The sequence below is a fragment of the Diabrotica virgifera genome, chromosome 1, assembly GCF_917563875.1.
Source record: "Diabrotica virgifera virgifera chromosome 1, PGI_DIABVI_V3a".
Taxonomy (NCBI): Eukaryota; Metazoa; Arthropoda; class Insecta; order Coleoptera; family Chrysomelidae; genus Diabrotica; species Diabrotica virgifera.
The window spans coordinates 84,818,771-84,846,767 of record NC_065443.1 but is presented as its reverse complement, the minus strand read 5'-3'; the positions used below and the strand labels follow the sequence as shown (position 1 = coordinate 84,846,767).

The 27,997-nt window shown below is 33.4% G+C and overlaps 1 protein-coding gene across 3 annotated transcripts in view; it reads left to right on the top strand.

Moving 5' to 3' along the window:
• The window catches only part of LOC114335725 (solute carrier family 2, facilitated glucose transporter member 1), a 508,422-nt gene that overhangs the window by 237,576 nt on the left and 242,849 nt on the right, over positions 1 to 27,997 (top strand). Inside the window, exons 2-3 of one of the 3 annotated variants that reach the window (XM_028286009.2) lie at positions 11,398 to 11,417; positions 17,669 to 17,749. The exons of the other annotated variants lie outside the window; for them this stretch is intronic. Of the exons in view, the coding sequence (XP_028141810.1) occupies positions 11,406 to 11,417; positions 17,669 to 17,749 (93 nt within the window). The 5' untranslated portion in view covers positions 11,398 to 11,405. The remainder of the gene's footprint in view (positions 1 to 11,397; positions 11,418 to 17,668; positions 17,750 to 27,997) is intronic. 3 annotated transcript variants of the gene reach the window in all.

Here is a 27,997-nt window from a genome sequence, read left to right as displayed (position 1 = left end):
AGAGCTTTTTTTCGCAATGTTATTGTTCAGAAAATAATAACGATACAGCAATTCTGTGAAAACAACATGAAAGAAGAATAGTCATATTTTCAACGCATTTAAAAAATTCTTTTAAAAATTCATTTTTATCACTCAGAAAACATTTTACTAAAATAGAGTCATTTTTGGCTTATAAACAATTTGAATAACTTTGTTAATATTGACTGTAGGCTAAAACTACAATGGAATTTGAAAAAGTGGTACGAATACGAAAGTATACGAATTTTCAAAGAAAACTTTTCGCCTAGGTTAATTACGGTCAAAGTTAGCCACTTTTTTTATTTAATTGACGGCTACTTTGTTTATAACAATTAAGCAACCTAACTAGAGCCATTTTGAAGTTGAAGATATATAGCAGGGGTGGCCAAGATCCATGATAGTCTGAGTCATTTTTCAAAATTTGAAATTTTTCGTAAGCCGCAATTAAACAATTATTTAAAAAGTGTAAAAAAGGTATTCAATTTTTCTTCTTCTTGTAGTTTCATGATATTCAATTTTTCTCTCAGTTTTTTGATTTCACTAATTTTAAAGTGAATAAAATGGTTCACATCGTTATTTTAAATATGCAAATAATTCTATAAGCAGCCCTTACTATTTCGGAATAATTCGATTCTTCATCATCCTTCCATTTTTTTCTGGGACGGCCTACTGATCTTCTACCTTTTCTCACATAACACTGTCTTTAACACTCTGTCTTCCTCTAATCTTACCACACAACCTGCCATCTTATCTTAGCTTTTATATATGTCTAACGATGTTTTCAATACCATCCACAGTAACCGATTCAGCTTTGCGGCACCTTCTCCACGCTCCTGTCAATTCATTTGAGGGCTTTTCAATCTGATTCTGAGAACTTTCCTTTCAAAGACCAGCAGCATATTTTATTTCCCGCTGATGTAGAGTCCATGTTTCACTTCCATGTGTAACCATTGGGCGAATAATTGGCTTGTAAAGTCTTAATTTAGATTGTCTTTTTAGTAACTTAGATCTTAATAATGATGATAGGGAGTATAATGCTCTATTCCCCGCGGCTATCCTTGCGGAGACCTCTTTTTATATGCGGTTGTCATCTGCGATTACCGCCCCTAGATATTTAAACTCTTTTACTTCTTCGAAGTTGTGGTCATTCATAGTTATGTTCTGCCTAACTCTTGGTCTTGGATTTTTGGTTACTAGCATGTATTTCGTCTTCACTTCATTTATTCGAAGGCCCGGACTAACTGTTTCTTCCTCGAGTTGGTGAAAACACCTCTCTCACGTCTCTTGTAGAACGAGCGACTGCACCTAGATCATCAGTAAACGCAAACAATAATTTTGATCAGCGATTCGCAAATACCCCTGTCAAATCAGATAGTATTTTACTTATTACATATTCTAAGGAAAAATTAAACAGCAACGGTGATAATGGGTCTCCTTGTCAAAGTCCGGATGTTACACTTAGTCTTTTACATTTCTTGTCACTAATTTAAGACATTTTGAAACTCAAAAATTAAAAGTAATTCAGGTACATTGATTGAGAGCCACAAATAATCCTTTAAAGAGCCACATGTGGCTCGCGAGCCACAGTTTGGTCACCCCTGATATATAGGATGTGTAAATGTTTGAGTAAACTTTGAACCTCAACATAGTGGTTAATAAAGCTTTAAAAATGGCGTCCGAACGGAATTCATTCGTGGTCGGTGGAGAGGAATTACTAAAATACGTGCACTCAAAAAATGAAACTGATTCTGCAAACATATATGCTGCAATTAATATCGCTGGAACTTGTTGATGGATTTTGATCATAACTTTTTTAATTTGTATGTACTCGTAGTCTTATATAGTACGTTATGTACACACAACCCCACCTAACAGTACAAAATATTAGGGGAACTCCCCTTATCACTCAGGGATATCAAAAATAGATTACGACCGATTCTAAGACCTACCGAATATACATATATAATTTCATAAAAATCGGTCAAGCGGTCTCGGAGGAGAATGGAAACTAACACTGTGACAGGAGAATTTTATAGATGTAAATATATAGATGGCTATTAACAAATAGGGGTTGGTGATAGAAGAGTGAAAATTATGGGTTGTATGTATTTTTTAATTCTACATCATATAAAATTAAGATAGATAATTTTGTCCAAAAAAAAAAAATAAAAAAAATGTCAGGGGAGCAACCCCCCTTATAACTTATGTGTATAAAAAATAGATTAAAACCTCTTCAACGTCCTACAGGATAAACGTGTAAAATTTTATAAAAATCAGCCAAGCCGTTTTGGAGTAGTATGGTAACTAACACTGTTACAGGAGAATTTGATGTATATAGAATTAACTGCAAATTAAATAATAAAAGTGGTTTAACTTTGAACCTAATTAACCTAAGCAAAAAGTTGTTTCCTGAAAATTCGTATAAAAATGCCAGCTTTTGAAATCCTAAAGTAGATTTACTCTATAGTCAATATTAACAAAGTTATTCAAATTGTTTAGAAGACAAAAATGACTCTGTTTTACTAAACTTTTTTCGGAGTGATAAAAACTACTTTTTAATGATTTTTTTCAATACTTTAAAAATATAGCTATTATTCTTGCACGTGGTTTCCACAGAATTGCTATGTCATTATTATTTTCTGAACAATAACATTGCGAAAAAAACGCTCTTTGCGATAAACAAATTGAATAAAATTTAAACTAATTGACGAATCGTCTTAAAATTTTTTGTGCATTATAAAGAATGTTTAGCTCAACTTTTCGTGCAACATTTTTTGTTACCATACTTAAGACCATTTTTGCAAAAGTTATAGCACATTTTTTATTTTTGAAATTTTAGTCTTATTTTGCACTTTCCGAAACAAAAAAGGATCGGACGAAAATTCAAAAAGTGCCATTTTAAACCTTGGCTCATCTACCAAAATAAAAATATTATAAATACGACATTTAATTACCCAATTGGTTCGACACGAGTACCTGAGCGAGGAACATCGTTTTAGCTGTTCCCGTAAATTACCGTGTTTATGAATAGTTTTTAAACTTGTTTTACGTTTTTAAACTAGTTCCGAACAAAAACAAAGTGCAGTGTATACAAGTGTAGAGTGTATCTACGTGTACTTTCGCAACTTGCACCACTATGGTGCATAATAAGTTGAATAATAAGGTGCAACCTCCTGACTCGCAATAATTATGGCAAACCAAACTGAAGAAGTTGTCTTTGACTACGAGGACAGCTCAAAACCAACAATGTCAACAAACCAAACTGCAAACAACACCAACTCAACCACCAACAATAACTTATCGTACACTGCTGCATTAAAAGCCGTCCCGAGGCCATCGTTTCCGAGAAAAAATCAGGCAGTAGTTCTTCATGCCGAAAACAGTTTAAAACTTTATGACTACGTTCACGCAATTGGTAGTATCATTGGAGCCAAGAATATTTGCTTCGCATCTAGAATATCTAATAATAGAGTATGTATTTACTTACCTAACTCCGAACTAGTTGAAAAATTGATAAATTCTCACCCATTAATTCAAATCAACACATTTTCTCTCAACATTCGAAGGCTTATATCTCCAACCAAAAGAATTTTAATTTCGAATATTCCACCTGTTATTCCTCATGAAATTGCTGAAAACGCTATAAAAAGCCTTGGTTTACACCTAGCATCCCCCATATCGTTTCTCAAAGCAGGTATCCCTGGAGATGAATACAGCCACGTATTAAGTTTCAGGCGTTAAGTTTATATAAATTCCCCTTCTGAAAACTACGAACTACAGACATCATTACTTATTCCATACGATGGCACCGAACATAGAATATTCCTTTCTACAGATATAATGCAATGTTTCCTCTGCAAGTTAACCGGACACATTGCAAATAATTGCAACAATCCCCCATCTTCCAGTATTCCTGCACAGTCAGAGACCCAAGCCCCAACTTCTAACATTGAACCTAGCACAAACATAAATGAAAGCGACCAGTCATCTCAAATTCAAGCAACAGTCAAAAAAGACCTTCATCTTCCATCATTCCTACACAGACAGAGACCCAAGCCCCACCCATTAACATTGAACCTAGCACGAGCATGAATAAAAGCGACCAGTCATCTCAAATTCCAGCAACAGGCCTAAACAGACCTCCTGCGGACTCACTTAATGACGAAGCTAGTCTTCCTACATCTCCGTTAGCTGACACCTCCGAAATGCAACCTCCTGATATTCCCAATGAATTAAAAAGTAATAAGAAATCCAAGAAGAAGAGGCGAAAAACGGATGATACTATTATCACCGATATCACTAGACTGGACATAACTGAATACTACAACAAAAATCCACAAAATATCCTCTCTCTAAACGAACTTTTTGCATTTTTAGAAAATACTAAAGGTAGCAATGACCCCTACCATGAAGCCCTAGAGTTTACAAACGACATCAACACACTTCTTACCAATTTACATTCTATGTATACACACCTTTCTGAAAGAACAATAAAAATAGACTCACACGATTAATAAAAAAATCAAACAACAATGCAATGATAAATCTGCAGAAAATAATGATACATCAACAATACCGTGTCTTTTACAAACAGATCATAGTGATGACGAGTCATTCTCCGATACTTCTCTTACCTCCCAACAGTCACAAAAATAAATAATATCTTTCACTTTACTTTACCATTCACTCTAATCCAGTGGAACTGCGATGGATTTTATCCACGCTTAGAACACCTTCAACATCTCACCTCTGAATTCTTCCCAGAGTTTTTCTGTCTCCAAGAAACAAACTTTACCCATTCTCATACACCTTTTCTAAAAAACTACATCGGCTACCATTTTATCAGAACTTCGCACCTACGAGCAAGTGGCGGTACATCAATATTCGTTTCATCTGATGTTTACCATCAACAATTCCATCTAGACACCGATCTCGAAGCTACAGCAATAACCGCTTGGTGTCCACAAAAAATCGTAATATGCAACTTATACATCCCTCCAAATTACAAACTATCTCCAACTGAAATCACAAATTTAATTAATCAGCTTCCAACACCATTTATTTTAGTTGGTGACTTTAACTCCCATAGTCCTATGTGGGGGTCCAAATATACATCTGCGCGTGGCAAAATAATTGAAAAGGTGATAAATGATTTAAATATAAATGTTCTAAATACAGGTAGCAGCACATATTTTCATGTCCAATCTGGTAGCACATCATCTATTGATCTAAGTATTTGTGACACTGGTTCTGCTCCTCTCCTCTCCTGGTACACATTGGACGACCTTTACAATAGTAACCACTACCCAATCATCATCTCTAATAATACTTCTCAACCCATTCAAACTAAGATTAAATGGAAAATTTCAAAAGCGAACTGGAATATTTTTAGCGAAACTGTTAGGGAAAAAACCGATCAGATCTTGTTTGAATATGATGTAAACAAAAACGTAGATGTTTTTACTAATTGTTTACTCTCTTCAGCTGAACAATGCATTGGCACATACAATACAAATTTCACAAGAAAAAGAGCTGTTCCATGGTGGAATAATACATGCCCAACTGCTGTAAGAGAATGTAAAAAAGCTTTAAATAAATATCGACGAACACGCAATGAAACAGATCTTATACATTTCAAAAAAATGAGAGCCTTATCGAAACGTACTCTCAAGGAAAGCAAGAAGGATTCGTGGAAAAAATACGTTAGCTCTATTAACTCTAACACAAACCCCTCTCAAGTGTGGAATAAAATCAGACAAATGAAAGGACACAACACATCATATAAAATTCCTGCACTCATCCAAGAAAATAAAGTTATTACCGATGACCAGGAAATTTCAGAAATAATTGCTGAATATTTTAGCAACAAAACGAAAGGTAAAAATATATCCTTAGAACAACAAACATCCAAAAAAACTTACGCAACAAATTCCAGTCATATAGAGTGTATAAATCTTCCTTTTTCTTTGTCAGAACTCGAATTTGCCATTTCCACTTTAAAAAATTCGGCAGCAGGACCCGACATGATCCCCTCAATTTTCCTTAAAAATCTACATCCAAGTACACAATCGAAACTACTTGAGCTATATAGCATTATATGGACAAGCCAAGAATTTCCTTGTCTTTGGCAACAATCGCTTGTTATTCCAATCAAGAAATCTGACTCACTGTATAACACAGTAAACTCTTTCAGACCAATCTCTTTGACATGCACACTGTGCAAACTCTTAGAAAAGCTGCTAAATTTTCGACTTATCTGGTATCTTGAAAAGCAATGTTTTTTTGACAAAGCCCAATCAGGTTTTAGGAAAAATCGTTGTACACTAGACAACCTAATTATCTTACAAAATGAAATTGCACATGCTTTCGCCAGCAACAGAGATTTAATTGCTGTATCTCTCGACATAGAGAGCGCATTTGATACAGTTCAGAAATCGGTAGTTCTAGAAACTCTTCAAAAAATGAAATTATATGGTAATGTATATAACTTTCTCGATAACTTTTTGTCTAATAGAACCTTCAGAGTCTCTACCAACGGAAAATTCTCGGCAATACATCTTACTGAAAATGGTATACCACAAGGATCGGTTCTAAGTACTACTCTATTCTTGATGAGTATAAAAAATATTGGCACACTGATTCGACCCCCAGTCAAATATGCAATTTACGCAGATGATCTAGTAATTTTCTCTCAAGGCAAAACCACATCATCCACTTGCGCCTTAATTCAAACTGCTTTAAATGATATCCACAGTTGGTCAAAAGGAACAGGATTTAAATTCTCATCAAAAAAATCTAAAATAGTTCATTTTAGTAAAAAACATAATCCCAACTTAATTAATTTAACTTTAAATGGCACCCCACTACAAGTAGTTCATCAACAAAAATTTTTAGATGTAATCTTTGATAAAAAGTTATCTTGGAGATATCATATTCAAGAATTAAAAGGTACCTGTCTTAAAAGAATAAACATCTTAAAATCACTAGCGCATCATCAGTGGGGAACAGATGAAGATATGTTGCTGAGAATTTACCGATCTTTAATTCGTTCAAAAATGGACTATGGAAGAATATTATACATGTCAGCTCCCAATTTACAACTAAATTGCCTCAATATCATCCAAAACACCGCTCTTCGAATATGTCTTGGTGCGTTTAGATCTAGTCCCATTGAAAGTATTCAAATCGAAGCTAACGAACCACCTACTCATATTCGCCGTCAGCGACTTCTTTTGTCATACTTTGTCAAAGCATCAGCTAATCCAAATAATCCAGTCAATGGATTAATCAACTCTACCAAACCAACGATAGTAAACAAACCCAGAACAGTAATACCAGCTTCTCAAATGCTTAAAAAACTAGTAGGTAATATAGACTTACGAACTACTACTCCAATCTCATATTCTAACATTCCACCATGGACAATAACATTGCCCACTATAAACACCAGTCTATCAACACATTATAACAAAAAAGAAACCCCTAGTTCCGCCCTAAAGTCATACTTCCTTGAACTCGTCCACACCAAACAGTATGACTCAATCATCTACATAGATGCTTCTAAACTCGAAGATCAAGTTGGTTCGTCTGTGACTAACACCAACGAAGTTATAGCTACCTACCGTCTTCCATATTACTGTAGCATATTCACAGCCGAACTATATGCTGTCATGAAAGCACTTAGTTGTCCAACCAACAAAAGCAAAAACCTCGCAATCTGCACTGATTCGCTATCTTCCATACTATCCATCAAGGACTTTTACTCCCAAAACCCACTAATTCAAAATATCCACAATGCATGCCACCTATTGTTAGATAAGAACGTATCGGTTAGCATTATTTGGACTCCATCGCACGTGGGTATTACAGGAAACGAAAACGCCGATCAAGCGGTCAAAGAGGCATCCCGTTCTGACATTCCAATGGAGAGTATACAACTTGGTGTAAATTTACAACATACAGTAAACCAAATGTGCTTGAGAGTCTGGCAAAACCTCTGGAATAGAACAAACTCAAAACTCCATAGCATTCAACCTAGAATACCTGCCTTAAAAATACCAGCACTTTGTAGAAAGGACAAAGTTGTCATGAGAAGACTAAGAATTGGACATTCCCGTCTTACACATGGTTACCTGATGAGCCAGGGAAATCCTCCTTTATGTCATACCTGCAACACTCGTGTCACCGTCAAACACATACTAGTTAAATGCCAGCTATACACGAACACCCGAAGACAACATAAACTGGATGAAGACCAAATCGCCATTCTTAGTGATAATAGTAACTTTAATAATGTGATAATGTTTCTCAAAGACTCTCGGTTATACTACGCCATATAAATGTTGTTTTTTATCATTTTGCTGATATTGTAATTAGTCCTGTCGCCAGGGGGGGTACAACGGCCTCCTTTATTCAGATGGACTTACCCAAGTTTTTTTCATGTATTTTGACCCGTAGAATACGAATTTTTTGGGTAACAGTTGATCCGGATGTCGATAAGATTGTTATTGACCAAGAACTTGAGGAATTACATAACAGAGGTTTCTCACAAAACAAAACATTTTTTTGTATTTTTTGGGCCATTCTAAGTAAAAAATGTTCTAACAAGTTTTCCCGTAGGATGCTCAGTTTTCGAGATAAACGCGGTTGAACTTTCAAAAAATCGAAAAACTGCAATTTTTAAACCCGAATAACTTTTGACTAAAAAATAAAATAGCAATTCTGCTTAGCGCCTTTGAAAGTTCAAGTCAAATTATATCGGTTTTGATTATTTGCATTGCTAAAAATTTATTGTGTTATTATTAAACAAAGCTACAAACACCTAGTGCGTGAGTGATGTTTTCTATGATTTCTCATTTAAAATCTAACGAGTAGGTAGAATAGGTACTAGTGCAATCGAGGCTATATTTCTACGTAGCATGCGTTAAAATGCATGTAAAGGCACGGGAAACACTATGTGTTTATAGCTTTGTTAAACAATAAAAAAATAAATTTTTAGCAATGCAAATAATTAAAACCGATATAATTTGACTTAAACTTTCAAATGCGGTAAGCAGACTGGCCATTTTATTTTTTTAATCAAAAGTTATTCGGGTTCAAAAATTGCAATTTTTCGATTTTTTGAAAGTTTAACCGCGGTTATCTCGAAAACTAGCCATCCTACGAAAAAAATTGTAGAAACATGTTTTGCTTAGAATGACCCAAAAAATACCAAAAAATGTTTTGTTTTGCGAGAGATCGCGGTTATGTAATTCCTCAAGTTCTTGGTCAATAACAATCTTATCGACATCCGGATCAACTGTTACCCAAAAAATTCGTATTCTACGGGTCAAAATACATGAAAAAAACTTGAGTAAGTCCATCTGAATAAAGGAGGCCGTTGTACCCCACCTGGCGACAGGACTAAATTTCTTAATTTAAATTCTTTATTTTCTTAATTCTTGTAATTTTAAACACACTGTAAACCTTACTTTTGTAACCGTGTCAATGGCCTGCGTTGCTGAGACACGTTAATTTAAATATAAAAAAAAATTACCCAATTTTTACCTGTAGCGATTTAAACGAAAAAACTGCCATTTTTGACCCTTATTTGTTAATAACTAAGTTTCTTCTCGTCCGAACTGTGACGGGCATTTTTGTATTTATAATGTATTAGGTATATAGTACCCAAAAAATCCATTTGCAACCTGGCTGCTCAAGTGTCCCGACAAAAACCTTATTTCTCTGGACTATCTGTATGGTCTTCAATGTTGTATTGTGGCGTTCCAATGTTGGTCTTTTTATCTAGCAGTGTAGCCTGCTAAGCTCCATTTGAGTTTTGACAATTTTTATTGTGATATCCTCGACTTTTGTTTCTGATCTTACCCAGTCGTTCCTCTTTTATCTGATAGTCATATACCTAACATTTTTCCAAATAGTTTTTAGCTTTACATTACTAAATTACTATACCTAAAAAATAATTTGGTATTAAAATAGCTTACAACTAAACGTTATCTTTTATTAAAGTGACAAGGATTGTAGTATCTCTATAATATTGAACTTATATCGTATATACGCATTTGTAGTATAATTTTTTTATTCAGTATGGTGCAAATGAAAGGAATATATTCGTTATTTCATAAACCAGCGACTTTACGGAAAAATCCCGAAATGGGTCGATTTTTATTTTTAAATTATGATATTTTGGCATATATATCACACAGGTGACGTCATCCATCTGGGCGTCCCTTTTAAATGAGAATAGGGGTCGTGTGCTAGCTAATTTGAAAGGTTATTCAATTCTCTATTCAGTAATATAACCATTAACATCGTTATTTATACAGGGTGTCCAAAAACATATTTTTTATATTAAATTAAATGACAAAAAAAGAAGAATGTACCTATGTAATTTATTTAATTCAAAATATATTTACTACTATAAGAAAACAGGAAAAATTGGAAAAAAATCCTTTGTAAAAGGTATAAAATTTTATTAAAATCCCTTAGAAGGGCTACATCACAACAAAACGTTTTCGATTTTTATAAAAAATTATCATCAGTGTTCGATAAACTGGATGCTAGCTGAGCCAGAAAAGAAAAATATCTGGGTAAAAACCCTTTACATATCATATAGATGCCTTAAAAGTGCATACTTCAATAAAAAGCCCTGTGATGGTCACATGGCAACCAGGATAATGCCCTAAGGTAATGTATACAGATTTCCCAACACGTGGGATCCAATTTGAGTTGATTACATTTCAATGACTTAATGGCAACTGAGAAAAAATGTTTATTCGAGAAATTAACATTGCTTTTGGCTTAAATTAATTGTTCAAACTTCCAGAAGGCAGGTGCCTAGCGGGAGCTGGCTTGAACATTGAACTTAAACGAAAAGCAATGTTTATTTTTCTAATAAACTTTTTTTGTTTTCTGATAACGGTAAAAAGTATTTTGTATTAAATAAATTACATACATTCTTCTTTTTTTCTTAATTAATTTTATTTAAAAAATTGTTTTAGGACGCCCTGTAAAAATAATTATATTAATGTTTACATTACTGAATAGAGGATTGAATCACCTTTCAAATGAGCTAGCACACGACCCCTATTCCCATTTAAAAAAATTATCGATTACGTCATCACGCCCAGATAGATGACGTCACGCGTGTGATATAATAATACATGCTAAAATATCATAATCTAAAAATAAAAATCGACCTGTTTCGGGATTTTTCAATAATGTCGCCGACTTACGAAATAACGAATTTATTCCTTTCATTTGCACCATACTGTATAGAACTCTAACCCATAGTACCGACTTCTTATAGATTTAATCAATTAAAAGAGATTTTATAGTATCCTGCGCATATTTTAAATAAAACTTATTTTTTTGTTTATGCAGCTTTAGAAATGGAAGCCGAGGTAAGAAACATTTGCTTATGTAAACATTAGTAGAAATTATTAAAATTTTGTGTTAGTATTGTTACAATAAAAGCAGCAAATATCAAGCATCAAACTACCTATTTATAGTGATAGATAAGAAAGGATTAGGGTTGAAACACAAAATACCCTTTTCTGGTACAAAGCGTACGATTTTTAAAGAGAAAATGTTTATTAATTTCCAATTTGGTCAAAAAACTCTTTGTATATCTCATAAATCGTCAAATTTAATCGTCAAAGAGATGGGTTTCTGAGAAGTACGTAAGGCTCATGAAGGATATGTATGAGAGAGCGTACACCAAAGTAAGAACTTGTGTTGGATTGACCTAAAGTTTCCCAGTGACGACGGTTGGTTTACATCAAGACTCTTAGAATAGAATAGAATAGAATAGAATAGAAATATGCTTTATTGTCACTGAAAATTTTTACAATTTTATGGACAAAGCTTACATACAGTGAAAAGAAAACATAATATCAATAACAAATAACAACTACAATTTACTAAAATTAGATAAATCGTCAATATATGTACAGTATATAATATATAAAAGCCAAGACATAAACAATTTATTGCAATATTTATATAAATTGCAAATTGAACATACTTACAACAAATAAAATAAAATACAATATAAGGAACTGACAAGTTTATGCCACTGCGTATGAAACCCAATTTTCTTAGTTATTCATTAAGAAATTCTTCGATTGAATAGTATGGTCTTTTAGATAGATAGGCTTTTGTCATTTTACAGAACTTTGGGAAAGATGTTGCAGATTTCAGTTGTAACGGGAGATGGTTGTACAGTTTCTTTGCGGAATATAATATAGATTTCTTTACTAACTCAGTGGATGGAATCGGTAAATAAATGTCAAAGATTGAATTTCTGGTGGAGTAAAGATGATTGGGCCTTGCTGGAAAGACATGAAGGTGTTTACGAATTAAACAAACCGTTTCTAGAATATATAAAGATGGAAGTGTTAAAATTTCGTGATCTCTGAAGTAACTTCTGCAATGTGTAGATCTGCTGAGTCCAAACAGATATCTTATTGCTCTTTTTTGCAATTTAAAAATAAAATCAAATTGAGCAGCTGTACTAGAACCCCAAAAAGGAAGACCATATCGAAGATGAGACTCGAACAACGAAAAATATGTTATTTTAGAAGATGCTAAATTGAGTTCCCTTGAAACAGATCTTATTGCATAGCAAGCTGAGGCAAGTTTCTTAATTAACGAATCGATATGAAGGGACCATTTGAGGTTGCTGTCTAAAGAAATACCAAGAAATTTTACAGAATCAACGGTACTGATCTGGCTGTTATTAAGAGGCAAAGGTTGAAAAGCTCCTTTATAGGATAATGCTAATGTTTTATTTACGTTAAAAGAGAGTAAATTAGAGTCAGACCAGGTCTTTATCTTCAGTAGATCCGAAGTTATAGTTTCATGAAGAGATGCAATAGTTGAGTTGCTCCAAGTGATACTGGTATCATCAGCAAAAAGAAAGAGTTTCCCATCGATTTTTAAATTAGTGATGTTATTTATAAAGATAAGGAACAGAAGAGGACCCAATACTGAACCTTGTGGTACTCCACATACAATGTTTTTGAGACTAGAGTCAGTATCATTTGCTCTAACTAGTTGTTTCCTATTATTCAAGTAGGATTGGAACCAATTGAAAAAAAATACCTCGAATTCCATAGAAATTTAGTTTTGTAATCAAGATGTCGTGATTTACACAATCAAAAGCTTTGGCATAGTCGTAGAAAACAGTGACAGTATAAAGATTATTGTTTAGTGCTTGGTAAACCTCATGTAGTACAAACATGGTATCAGTGGTACAATTATTTGTTAAAAAGCCGAACTGATTTTGCGATAAAATGTTGTTATCAACGATAAAGGACATAACTCGAGTTTTAATGAGTCTGTCAATAATTTTGGAGAGTACCGATAGTAAGGCAACAGGTCTATAGTTGCAGGCATCAGATTTTTCACCACCCTTATGAAGAGGAATAATAATGGCTGTCTTTAGGCACTCTGGAAATTTACCTATTTCGAAGGAATCATTAATTAGTGAGACGAGGATTTCCAACACATTTTCTGTGAGATTAGAGAAAATTTTTATAGATAGTCCATCAGTACTACAAGATGATTTGCTTTTGATACTATTGATTTTCACTTCAAGATATATATGTATGTTTTATTGACTATAGTAAAGCTTTCGATGAAGTACGACATGAACAATTAATGAATGTCCTGAAATTGAAGAAGATAGACTACAATGACCTCAGGATGATATTATCTAATTTATACTATAAGCAGCGAGCAAAAGTACGTGTTAACAAACAGCTGTCAGAGTATATTGAAATTAGACGTGTTGTGAGACAGGGATGCGTATTGTCGCCAGTTCTTTTTAATGTCTACTCGGAAAAAATCCTAAAATCCTCTTGAGGGTGAAACAGCTGGAATAAAGGTGAAAGGAGTTCCCATTAACAAAATTTGATATGCAGATGACACTGGCATCTTAGCCGAAAATATTGAAGATCTTCAGAGACTGGTGAACAGAATAGCAGAGTTTGGACAAGAATACGGTCTAACAATGAACATCAAGAAGACAAAATTTATGAGAATATCTAAAACGGAAAGAAATAACGAGAGCCTCCTTATAAACGGAACCAATGTCGAACGAGCAGACCAATATGCATATCTTGGAACAATGATCAACTCCAAAAATGATTACTTCCAGGAGGTTAATGTTAAAATAGAAAAGGCTAGAGCGAATTTTTACAAAATGAGGAAAGTGCTCTGCACAAGAGATCTGAAGAAAATAATATCTCGGACATATTACACGTGGAGAGAGATACAACTTCCTCCAACTCATTATGCAGGGAAAGATTCAAGGAAAAAGAAGCATAGTGTGTGTGTGTGTGTTCACAAAGAGGGGATGGCATAAAAAGAAGCATAGGGAGACGCAGGATATCGTGGCAGCACAACCTGAGAGAATGGTACAGATGTACATCAAATGAACCTTTCAGAGCAGCTGTCTCCAAAGCCCGAATAGCTATGATGATTGCCGACCTCCGTCGTGGAGATGACACTTGAAGAAGCAGATTGATGTACTGGCAGCGAAGGCAAGGGAGGAGGCTCCTTGGTCAATGCTCTTTGCTGATGATATCGTGTCAGTAGAAGAGAGCAAAGAAATGCTGGAGGAGAAGTTGACATGAATGGATAAGAAGAGTAATGCACAGCGGTCCTTGAAAGTGAAAAGCTGATGAAGAAGAAGAACATAATACAAAAATAAAAATGAAAAAGTAAAGAAAGAATTTTGAGCTCAAAGAAATTTTAAGAAGATGAATAAACGCTACATAAGGCTCAAAAGATTAATTGATTCGATGATCTTCATATTCACAATAGAATGGAAGAGAAAAAAAAAACATTAAAATGAAAACCAATAAACTCGAGATCTCGAGGAAGATCAGAGGAATAATTGTATTAAAAAGATAAACATACAGTATTGGAACTCAATTATAAATTGAGTGAAATCATAAGTAAAGATACCATATGAACATGAATCATATCATACTATACTAAATTTACAATCAGGATGCAGTAGAAATAAACAAACCAAGACACGTTAAATGCTACTAGGAGCACTCCCGAATCATAATTTACAATGTATAAACTTTGGAAATCATGATTTGGGATTTACAAATAATGTATATGTTACAGTTCAAGTTGATTATCCAGTTGGAGTTGACTCCAACTAGTTGGAGTCTACTCTAACGGCTGGTTTCAGTAAAAGTATGAAGATTTATATTCAACATTTACTAGTAAAAGTAGACTCCAACTAGGAAAAGTATACTCTTCCCAATGCCATTTAGTAAAAGTTGATTCTGATTCACACAAACAGCCGATTCTAGAAATTAAATGTTACTGAATATGTTCAAATTAGTCTAGGCTGTATCGTCGCCCCCGTTAGGTAAATTTCTCCGATTCGAATTTTTTGCACAAACTTACTCAAAAAGAGGTCCTTACAACAAATCTACTGGGTGCCAGGCAGTACCTTGATCGATAAATTGTTTAAACCATTTTTTTTAGGCAAATTCACAAAAATAATTTTTTCACTTCGAACAATTTTTTTAGATCATTTGGGTTATTTTGAGCAAAAAAGGTATTTGGTGATTTTTCTCTAAAATTGATTGTTGTCGAGTTATACGCGATTTAAAATTTGAAAAATGCGAAAATAGCCATTTTCAAGGCTTAATAACTCGGTTAAAATCCATTATTATGAAAGTCAGAAAGTGACCAAATCAATGTTTATAGCCCCCTCTACAAGATCCAGCAGATATTTTTGTCACTATTTTATTACTAAGCTTTATCTTTAATTATTAACAATGAGTGCTAAGTGCGTATTAGGCGGCCGTCAATGGTGAGTGCTAAAGAGATGCACCATTCCAGCCGTCCAATGGTGAATCTCACTCGCACTCACATTGACGGCCGCCTCAATACACGGTTAGCGCTCATTGTTGATAATTAAAAATAATATCTTATTAATGAAATAATGACAAAAATTTCTTCAGGATCTTATAGAGGTAGCTTTAATCTTTGATTTTTTTTTTTTAGTTTCTGACTTTCATAATATATAATATCGTATGGCATTTTTGCCTTTCGGGCAGTTCCGGCGCCAATTACATCTTTAACCCTGTTTCAAGTAACTAGTGTCGATGTACACTAGCCCAGTGGCACCGACTGCTTAACGTGCTCTCCGAGGCACGGTGAGACGGCTCGTGTCATTATTGAAAATGAAAATGGTTTGTCTTTAGCAGGGAACCCACGTGCACTGGCGTATGAGGCCAGCGATGATGCCGTTACTCCACGGCCGCTCGCTCGACTTTCACAATAATTACCTTTAACCGAGTTATTTATTAAACCTTGAAAATGGTTATTTTGGCGTTTTTCAAATTTTAAGTCGCTAATAACTCGACAACAGTCAATTTTAGAGAAAAAAAGGCCCAACAGATCTAAAAGAAAATTGTACGAAGTGAAAAAGTTACATTTTTGCGAATTTGTTTAAAATCATTGTTTATCGCCAAACGTCAGTAAAATCATTCATTATTGTACTCATTTGCCCTCATTTTCGGCAGTAAAGTAACACTTTGTTGTATTGAAAGAAGAATGTTACTTTACCTGCTGCGATAATTAATCACATTAACCGAGATTGAATGTAAGTGGTCAATGGCAGCCATCGATTATTTATTTGAGTGAAATTAAAATTTATTTACTTTAATTATTAAAAATATTGTACAAAATTTATCTTATTATTAATAAAATTTATGTCAAAAAGTAAAATTCTGTAGTGTTTCGCAATTATATTCATACAAAATAAATCAAAACTTTACAGATTTAGTAATTAGGTAGGTATACAATATTGATAACTATCGATTAAACATCAAAACCGGCCATCTTGCAAAAGTCATCTGTGATTACTGTCATTACTGTCATACGAAAATTAAAAAAAATTCCTCAAAGTTGTAAGTAAGTGTTAATGTTTTTATGATTGATGATACAATTTTGTACGCACCACCTCAATACTCTTTATCGAACGCGTCTGTTCCTCTGCTCGTAATATCAGACTCGTTTGATAAAGAGTCACTTTACTGACTGACTTTACTGAAATTGGTTAAACAATTTTTCGACCGCTGTACCGCGTGACACCCTGTGTATTTGTTATAAGATTGTTATACGGATGTATTTCTTTGAGTAAGTTTGTGCAAAAAATCGAATCAGAATAATTTACCCAACGGGGGCGACGTTACAGTCTGGACTAATAAGTAGTTGAAACGGTCAAAACAAAGAAACGCACACTCATTAAAAATGCACTTGAGATTCTCGTATAATCAACATTTACTGAATCGATCCAGGAAGAGTCAACTCCAACTAGTAAAAGTTGATTTAAATTTTTAAAATCAACTTTTACTGCTCGTTTCAGCTGGAGTTGCTCGTCCAACTAGTTGGAGTCAACTCTAACTGAGAATCAACTTGAACTGTAACATATGTTCTTTGTAAATTATGATTCATGAGTGCTAATATGTAGTAGCATTTAACGTATCTTGGTTTGTTTATTTCTACTGCATCTTGATTGTAAATTTAGTATAGAAAATTAATTTGGATAAAATTTCTAATAACTAAATTATACACACTAATGTTAAAAGTTATTTGTTTTATTTCACGCATACAGGCCAAGGAATTGGAAGCTAAACAGGAAAGTAATCTTTCCAATGTTTCCTCCACAAACTCCTCGAATTCTAAAAGTGATGAGGTGAGTATTTTGTAGAATCCTTAAAGATAAAACATAAAATTAACTGCGAGGATCATAGCCAGATTTATTGCATGTATGTGTCAGGATTATTACAAGATAAGTTTTAAAAAGATACTTATGTAGATCAAGTTTCCGTTCCATAATTCCATCTATTCTCCCTTGCAATTATTAATTTGATAATATAATGAAAAGATACTTCCAAATAGATCATTAGAAAATATTTCCTCCAAGGCCATTTTTAACCATAATATGGTATATTATATATTATGATGTTCTTTCTATGATGTTGCATAAATTATAAAAAATAGTGCAATCAAATTAATGTTTGACTCATTTCTATATTGTGATTTTTGAATGAAATAATAGAGGGATAATGCCTTTCAACAGTAAGTAAATAATTAGTTTCGATAAGTAATAAACATATATTAAAATTGTCTAGTGAGCAGAATAATAATTGTATTACCTACCTATACTTAAAACCGTAGGATGGGCACCAAAAAGACAGACATATGTAATTATAAATTAAAGATTGAGACAAGTAGGTAGTGATGTGAGATAATGGACACTACCCGAGAAAGATTGAATATAACTGTTCCTAATAACAAATACGACATTTACAACTGTCACATTGCTTGTTAGTTTTTTTATAATTTTGATGGAGGATAGTTTTGTTGCTGGTTCAGTTTCCTTGTTCATCTCTTTCTTTTTATCTCTACAAGTTTAATGTACTTAATTAAAGTTTTACGAAATTTTGAAAACAATTAACAATCTTTAAGTATAATTTTTATATTACTTTCATACTTTATTATGTCATTACAATTTCAATACCTGTATCAAAATGGTCTTCATTATGATAGAGATTTTTAATCAATATACATAATCGTGAGATGACGTTTTGAATTGAAGGTGGCACATATGCAATGAGTAATGTCAAGTCAAATGCATACGCTTGCTAATATTTAAACAATAGTATGGTATACCCACAATATATAAAGAGGGAACCTCTATATACATACTGTGGTATAACTAGATCCAAACCCAGACATCCAAAGTGAAAGTTATCCTCCAACACCAAATTGTTGTATATGGTCCACATAATGTTCAGAAAAAAGTCACACCATTTTGAGCGTCGCGTATGTGGGGGAGAGGGGGGAGAAATCGGTAAATTCGTAGTTTTTTAAGTTTTTCGTCAATATTTCTAAAACTATGCGGTTTAGCATGAACAACCTTCTATACAAAAATATTCTACATTAAATTTGAAACAAAAAAGGCCCTATGCATAATCCTTCTAAAATGAACGGTTCCAAAGTTACGGAGGTAGTATATTATAATTGGTCCAAAAAAGGCCTAACCCAGACATTAAAAGTAAAAGTTTTCTTCCAACACCAAATTGTTCTATATGGTCCAGATATTGTTCAGTACAAAGTTACACCATTTTGAGCGTCCGGTTTGGGGGGGATGGGGGGAGAGATCGATAAATTTGTAGTTTTTTATGTTTTTAGTCAATATTTCTAAAAATATGCTTTAGCGTAAACAATACAAAAATGTTCTACATCAAATTTAAAACAAAAAAAGGTCCTATACATAATTGTTATAAAATCAACGATTCCAGAGTTACGGAGGGTGAAAAGTGGAGGTTTTCGATACTTTTTATATTTTTTGGGCAATTTATAATATTTTTACTGATTGAAAGAAATTTTCTTTAACAGGATTTGCTATTTCAGTGGCCTATGGTATGTTAGTGATAAGCCCTTGAAGAAACGTCAACCTCACCACCCAAAATCATCATCCATTGCCCAAAAAATATAAAAATTATCGAAAACCTCCACATTTCACCCTCCGTAACTCTGGAACCGTTGCTTTTATAAAAATTATGGATAGGACTATTTTTGTTTTAAATTTTATGTAGAACGTTTCTGTATAGAACATTGTTTAGGCTTAAACATAGTTTAATAGACCATATAGAACAATTTGGTGTTGGAGGATAACTTTCACTTTGGATGTCTGGGTTATGTCATTTTTTGAATCAATTCTATCATACTACAAACCGACAAATTTAAAATTAAATCTTTTTAAGAAAATGACCGAAAACGATAGGGATATTAAAAAATTAAGACACAACCTGAAATAAAAACGATCAAAAATAACGCCAGAAAAGTTACCTGCCGCAGAAATCGCAAAAAAACTTACGGAAAGGTATTTTCTTAATTTTTGGAATGGAGAATTGACAATTATGCAAACAGTTTTTCAGAAAATGTTTTACTTGTTTACTTCGACGAAATGTCTAAAAAAATTAAATCATCTACCTTATCGACCCATTACCTAATAGTAAAATCTATGAAATCCTAAAAAACTTATAGGCCTGGATCACGCGTACCAAAAAAGTTGCAATTTTTTTAATAGCTTAACGGTGTCTAGTCGGACAAACTTTGATGCATGGGAACCCTGGAACAGGGGAAGAATGGGAACATCTATCCCTCATACTGGCATCATAATGACCATCATTAAATGCTCGTTGCATAATATTGTATATCCACAACAAAACCAAATATTCTAGTCAAATCTTGTGTGAAATTGCAAATAATTTCACAGTGTTTAAATGTGATGATTTGTTTACTATCTAAACCTATCAGTCACATATTCCATTTGTAAAAAATAATATAATGATGTAGATAATATATACTATAATTTTTTCTAAAATCATTTTTATATTGGGTGAAATAAGACAAAATACGAGGTGTAGCAATACGGTAATGAGACTGGTTTTTTGTGGCAACATGTATAAAATCTTTACCTTTCAACTACGTTGGAGAAGAAGTCAAAAGAAATCACAAACGGTCCATTGGTACACACCATAGACCAAGGAACAGTCAAAACAGTGGGATTTATCAGGTGAATGTGCTCCGAAGAAGGCAAAGACTGTCCTATCGGCTGGAAAAATGAAGGCCTCCTAATCCTGGGATTCACAAGATGTAATCTACATCGACTATTTGGAGAAGGAAAAACAGTTACAGTCACAGGGCTCTACTATACCGAATTATTGCGCCGATTTGACACCGATTTGAAGAAAAAACAGCCTCATTTCGCGAAGAAAATCTTTTCCACCATAACAAAACATCGACTCACATCTTCGATATCGCCACAACCAAATTTGTCGAATTAAGCGCCCCATCCACCGTATTTTCTAGATTTGGCCTTGTGCAACTTCTTTTGTTTCTAAACTTAAAAAAATACTCGCCGGACAGAAATATAAGTCGTATGAGGAGGTCATCGCCGTCGCGAAAACCTACTTTGCAGACTGCGAGAAATAGCCATTTATATAACAAGGGAGGAAAGTGCTACTTTTCCTCCCAGAACGAAGTTTACTGCCCGACGCGTAGCGGAGGGCAGTAATCATTCAAGGGAGGAAAAGGCACTTTACTCCCATGTTATACATATGATTTTATCTACTCTATGTCATATTATGTATAAGTTTTTAGTTTGTGAAAACTGTCATTATAGATAGCAGTGCGTGAAGGGTTTAAAAACTGTGCGTGAAGTAACAATGTATTTTAAATGGGATTTACTTTTTCGCACACTTTCAATCAGTTTTTTGGCACACTTTCATATAATCAAATATCCTTAACTTTCGCGTTGTCATGGTGATGACAATATGAGCAATGACTTACAACAACATTTTTGACACTTTTGTGGTTTGAAAGTAGTTAGGATTTTTAAGTGTCAAAGTTCTAAAAATTGTAGAATAGAAATGAATTTCAGTGACGAAGAGTTATAGCTTTTTTTTTATTTGTTTATCGTAGATAAAATATTGTATGGAACTGTGCGTGAAGTACTTTTTGCGAACTTACGCGATGTATAGCACTCGCTCCGTTGTCGCTCGTGCTCTAAATATAGCGTGCGTTCGCAAAAAGCATACTTCACGAACTTTTTCATAAATGACTATTTCCACCTTCCTCAAATAACAAGTAATTTTTTCATTTTTAAATAATTTATTTATGTAACTAACTAACAAAATTTATTACAGAACTAAAACTAACAAGTAGGTACAGTAGAACTGTCAACTGTCAAATATACGTCAAATTATGAATGTAAACATTCTTAAACCAAAATAACAATTTACTGATTTTTACCATTCTGTAAAATACAGGTAGTTAAAATGTATAGATACTTACATAATAGATAATGGAATATTGTATAGGGCAGGGGTCACCAATTGGCGGACCGCGGTCCGCATCCGGACCGTAGGCTAGTTTTGTGCGGACCGCAATTAAATTCAGAATATAGTGTTTTGCAATTTGAAAATGTTTGGCAATGAAATTGTGTGGCTCAATTTATGGTGTGCAAAGCCGCTTTCTCAAGAATGAACTTACAGATCTCAGCTAACAGATGAATATCTCAACTCCCTAATGAGAATCAGTTGCACTAAACTCATTCCAAACTTCATACAGATTGTACATTTTTTTTGCATAGGAAACAATTTTTTTAAAGAAATTCAAAATTACCTTTTTGATTTCCTTCAAAATTCACCCTTCTGATTTTTTTTATAGCGGATATTTTTTTACCTAAAATCCGCAAAAAAATCCGAATCAGAACAATCAGACACAGGTAGCATTAATTCCAGACCCCGGAAATGTCATAGGTTTTCGAAACTGACCCTCGGGGAACATAATTGGTGACCCCTGGTATAGGGCGTCAATAAGTTATTTCATCAATGACATACCATGACGTAACTTTTACTTTTACTCCCTAGGGAGGAAAAGTACGACTTTGCTCCCTACAATCAGGCCAGGAAAAGTATACTTTCGGTAGAGGTGGGTGGAAATAGCTATTTGTATAACAAGGGAGGAAAGTGCTACTTTTCCTCCCGAGAATGAAGTTTACTGCCCGACGCGTAGCGGAGGGCAGTAATCATTCAAGGGAGGAAAAGGCACTTTACTCCCATGTTATACATATGATTTTTCCACCTTCCTCAAATAACAAGTCATTTTTTCATTTTTACTTAATTTATTTATGTAACTAACCAACAAAATTTATTAGAACTAATAATAACAAGTAAGTACAATATAACTGTCAACTGTCAAATATAAGTCAAATTATTAATGTAAACATTGTTAAATCAAAATAACAATTTACTGTTTTTACCGTTCTGCAAAATACAGGGTGTATTATAAATAAACGTTAAAATGTATAGATACTTACGTAATAGAAAATAGATATTGTACAGGGCGTCAATAAGTTATATTTCATGAATGAAATACCATGACGTCACTTTTACTTTTCCTCCCTAGGGAGGAAAAATATTTTCCTCCCTAGGGAGGAAAAGTACAACTTTGCTCCCTACAATCAGGTCCGGAAAAGTATACTTTCGCTAGAGGTAGGTGGAAAACATATTTTTTACGTATTTTCTTCACTTGATCCAACGATGACCTGTCATAAATACAGTTGTTTAACATTTATTTTTCAACATTCTTCGTCTTCTTCCTCTTTATAAGCAATTCTGCTTGTTCATTGTCGGATTGATACCTCTATGGAAGGTTGTCACTCCATCTTTGCGAGGTCGGCCGATACTTCTTCTTGCGATCATATACTTCTTCTTGCGAATCTTCTACCGATTGATGATTTATCTCTTGCTATTTTGACCACACATGTTTTCCCCATTCTGTTTATGTGGTTATTCCATTCTTTTATTCTATTTAGTGTCCATTCGTTTATAGACTGTAATTCTACCAATGTCTCCACTCCTCTTTCGATCTCTCAACGTATTTCCTATAATAATTCTTCTCTCATTTCTGCCGTTTCTAGTAATCTCTGTGTTGCTGCTGCATAGGGACTTGTTTCTGATGCATATGTCATTATTGATCTTACACTGGCTTTATAAATTCTTGACTTCATCTCAGTGTTAATATATCATCCTGCCAGTCTATTTGCTTTTTGTACTTAATTTCTTCCTTCTTTGTTCACGTCTCCGTAGCTGGACAGTGGAATTCCTATGTATTTTATTTCCATTACTTGTTCAATACTGATGCCATCAATTTCTATTTTACATCTGATTGGTTCTTTACTGATTACTATTGTTTTAGTTTTCTGAGATGAAATTGTCTTATTGAATTCTTTTGCTCTTATGTTAAAACTGTGGACTAACCTTTGCAGACTATCTTCATCTTGGGCTATCATCAGTATTGCGTTATCTGCGTAACAGAGTGTTTTTACTTCTTTGTATCCCATTCTGTATCCTTTTCCTTTTTTGACGCTTGTGATGATTTTATCCATGATTAAATTGAAGAGCATAAATCACCTCAATGAGTCCTGTCTTTGTCCGCTGTTTATGTTGGTTGTCCATCTATTCTGGCTTTCATTTTGTTGTTTTGGTAGATGTTTTCAATAGTTTTTATGATATCTATCAGTCTCTATTATACAGAAGATGGATTACATCTTTACATCTTAAAGTTTTTTTCTGTCAAGTATACTCTAGTGATTTCTCAGTAATTTGCTTTACGACGAATATTGCATCTGTAGACGATCTTCCAGTACGAAAACCCTGCTAAAGGCTATAGCGGGATAAGATAATAAAATCTGCACTCGGATCGATTCCTACTTGGTATAGGGCAATCGAAAGTACATACCTTAAAACCCCCTAACCAAAATTTTAGCTCCCTACGTGGCCCAGGTGTCCTCTATCGCAAAAAATGTGTTTTTTCGAAAAAAATTTTTTTGGAGCGAACCTTTGCTTTAAAAACTGAAAAAATTTGTGAATATAGATTTTTATGTCCAAAAACACACTGATTTTTTTCAGATTTTTCGAATCAAAATTGAGCTCAGGAAAAATTTTTGAATTTTTCAAAAAATTTTTAGGGTATGTAGGTAATTTTTGGCTAGCTCCGAAATAATTTTTTTAGTGTATTTTTTTCCACTCTTTTGAATGGCCAAGATAGATTTGCCATTTTCTTGCCGGAAATTCCTCAAAATTCGAAAAAAACCATTTTTTAGTGTCCCTCCTCATATTTTTAGCGTTTACTGAGCGATCCTTTGATATAAAAAATCCGAAAAAAATTTTGAATTGAACATACATTGTTTTGCCCAAAAGCATCCTGATTTTTTCAGATTTTTTTTATTAAAATTGAGCTCAGGAAAAATTTTTGAATTTTTCAAAATTATTTTAGGTTATGTAGATAATTTTTGGCTAGCTGCGAAATAATTTTTTTTTTAGTGTATTTTTCCACTCTTTTGAATGGCGAAGATAGATTTGCCATTTTCTCGCCGGAAATTCCTCAAAAATCGAAAAAACCCATTTTTAGTGTCCCCCCTCATATTTTTAGCGTTTACTGAGCGATCCTTTGATTTAAAAAATCTGAAAAAAATTTTGAACATACATTGTTACGCCCAAAAATACTGATTTTTTCAGATTTTTTGGGAAAATTGAGCACAGGAAAATTTTTTGAATTTTTCAAAAAAATTTAGGTTAGTAAAATTAGTAAAAGTTTAGGTATGTAAGTAATTTTTGGCAAACTTCGAAATAATTATATTTTCGTAAATTTTTTCTTTCGTTCTTTTGAATTATGGGGCTAGATTTGCCATTTTCTCTCTGGAACCCTACAATTCTAAAAATTAAAAAAATACTGTATTGATGTCTCCCCCTCCTCACATTTTTAGCACATAAACTGCATGTCAATAAATATCTATTTTTGATATTTTGTTTGTTATGCCTATTGATATGATCAGGTTTGCCATTTTCAGACCAAAACATGCTGAAAATACAACAAACGCTCTTTTTTTTATATTTGTCACGCATTAATTAAATTAATACGTGACAATAACGATTTTTGCTCCTCCCTTTATTCGATTTGTGATTATCATTTATATATTATAATTTATGGATCAAATTAATAGATATATGTATATTTATTTTCATATTGAACCTTTTTTATTTTAATTTTTTTTAATAATAATGAAATATATAATTACAAAATTACAACCTAGTAAACTATATGCTCTAATTTACATTAAAATACTAGTTTAAGTCTTCGTCACTATGTATCTTCGTTTATTACGGGATCAGTATCTGATATGTATGATAAACAAGTCTGAAAGCATTTTTGCTGGTCTAATAATTTTTGACTTATACCTAGCATTGCTAATAAGATAATAAATGATTGCTGCAATGTGAGAACAGGACCCTACGCCCTACAGTTCCTAATCCGTTGGCACAGTCACAAGCATGGCGCAAAATACCTCCGTACCTGGCTTGACCTAACTGGTAGGTCGCCGGAAAAAAATTCTTTTAGATCCCTTTCATTCATCTCCGGAAAATCATCAATTTCTTGACCAGTTAGTTTTACCGCAGTAGTGGGCCGCCTGAACCATCTCTGTGTCTTAACCTCTAATGCTAATGTATTTTCCTTTGATTTCGAGTCCAAAATTCTTCGAATTATTATCTCTTGCAATCCATCATCATATTTATCACTACAAGCATTTACCAAAAGTGTGATTGAGGAAACATGTAATCTTAGCATATAAAGCAGCTTTTGGTATAAGTCTTTTGGTATATTGTCCAATTGCTGGTGAAAGAACTTGTATTTTTTGCTAAGGATGCTATGGATTGCCTCTAAAACCCATATCAGTTTTGTGACGAAGCAAAATTCATTTGCTTCTAAGGCAGGCATAAGAACCTTGAATCCTTGATTTTTAGGTAGGGTATCACATCCTAAAACCTCTGTCCACGATGTAAACATCACCTTCCTTCATGATACCAGTGATGATCCAGTTCTTATACCAACTGGATCATCCATTACTTTTCTTATATAGTTGTGTTGGTTTTGGTAATTATTTTTACATTTCTGACGACGTAAATATGTCCCATCAAAAACCAAAGCAAGTTCATCATTGAAAAGCTTTTTTACATAAACTGAAGTGTGGTTGATTATTAAATCATCCATTTAATACATAGCATTCTAGAGATATTCCGCAGATATTGGTTATATTATGTCTATATAAATTACGAACCAGCCTTACACCTAAAGGTAGAAAGGCTTAGGACTAAGTAAGTAAGTAAATTACGAACTGGATCATCAAATAATCGTATTTCATCTGTTTTCCTATTAAAATGAATGTGTGTGTACTTTGTACGCACGTAAGAAGTTATTCTTCTATTATATAATTTTAACGAAGTAAATATACTTAACAGGTTAGTTGTATTCTATTTAAATATTAAACTAACTTTCTTATCTACCACTTTCAAATTTTTTTTATTAAAACAACCAAAAATAATAAAAAAAAGAATCGTCCAGGATTGGAACCCGGGACCTCTCGATCTCTGACCGAACGCTCAACAACTAGACCACCGAGTCTCCTGTTTTTGACACGTAAGTTTCGGATACAATTACACAACACGGTGACAAATAGATTGAGTGGTATCGTGATAAAAATGTTATACCTACATATTTTATTATCTTACTACAGAAGAAGAGAAATTCAAAGACACAAAAATTATAATAAATAAGACATTTACTAAAAACACTAATATATTCTTTTAATACCTTATTTGCGCTGATACAGATACTATCTTGAAAGATTAGAAACAATCTACATACTGTCTGTGTGCGCATGCGCGCAGATTTATGAAAAATTTTACTCCCAATCGCACCTAAAGAAGAATAACTTCAAAAATGAAATAAAAGTTTCAGATTTTTGTCATCGGTTATTAACTCATTTGAAAAAATGATGTTTTACCAAAATATTTTGGTGTAAAAAGTATTAAAACAGTCACGTATAACTTAGATTGTGTGCTTAAAATATGGGAGAAAATATCAAAAAAGAACTTTTGTTGTATTTTGAGCATGTTTTGGTTTGAAAACGGCAAACCTGATCATGTCAGTAGAAATAATAACAAACAAAATAGCAAAAATCGTTATTTATTGATATGCAGTTTATGGGCTCAAAAATGGGGAGGGGAGACACCAAAAAAGTGTTTTTTTTTTATTTTTCGAATTGTGAGGAAGTTCCGGAGAGAAAATCGCAAATCTAACCCCGCCATTCAAAAAAACGAAAAAAAAAAAATACACGAGAATATAATTATTTCGAAATTTTCCAATAATTACTTACATACCTAACCTAATTTTTTTTTAAATTCAAAAATTTTCCTTGGCTCAATTTTAATCAAAAAAATCTGAAAAAATCAGGATGCTTTTGGGCAAAACAATGTACGTTCAAAATTTTTTTCGGATTTTTTAAAGCAAAGGATCGCTCAGTAAA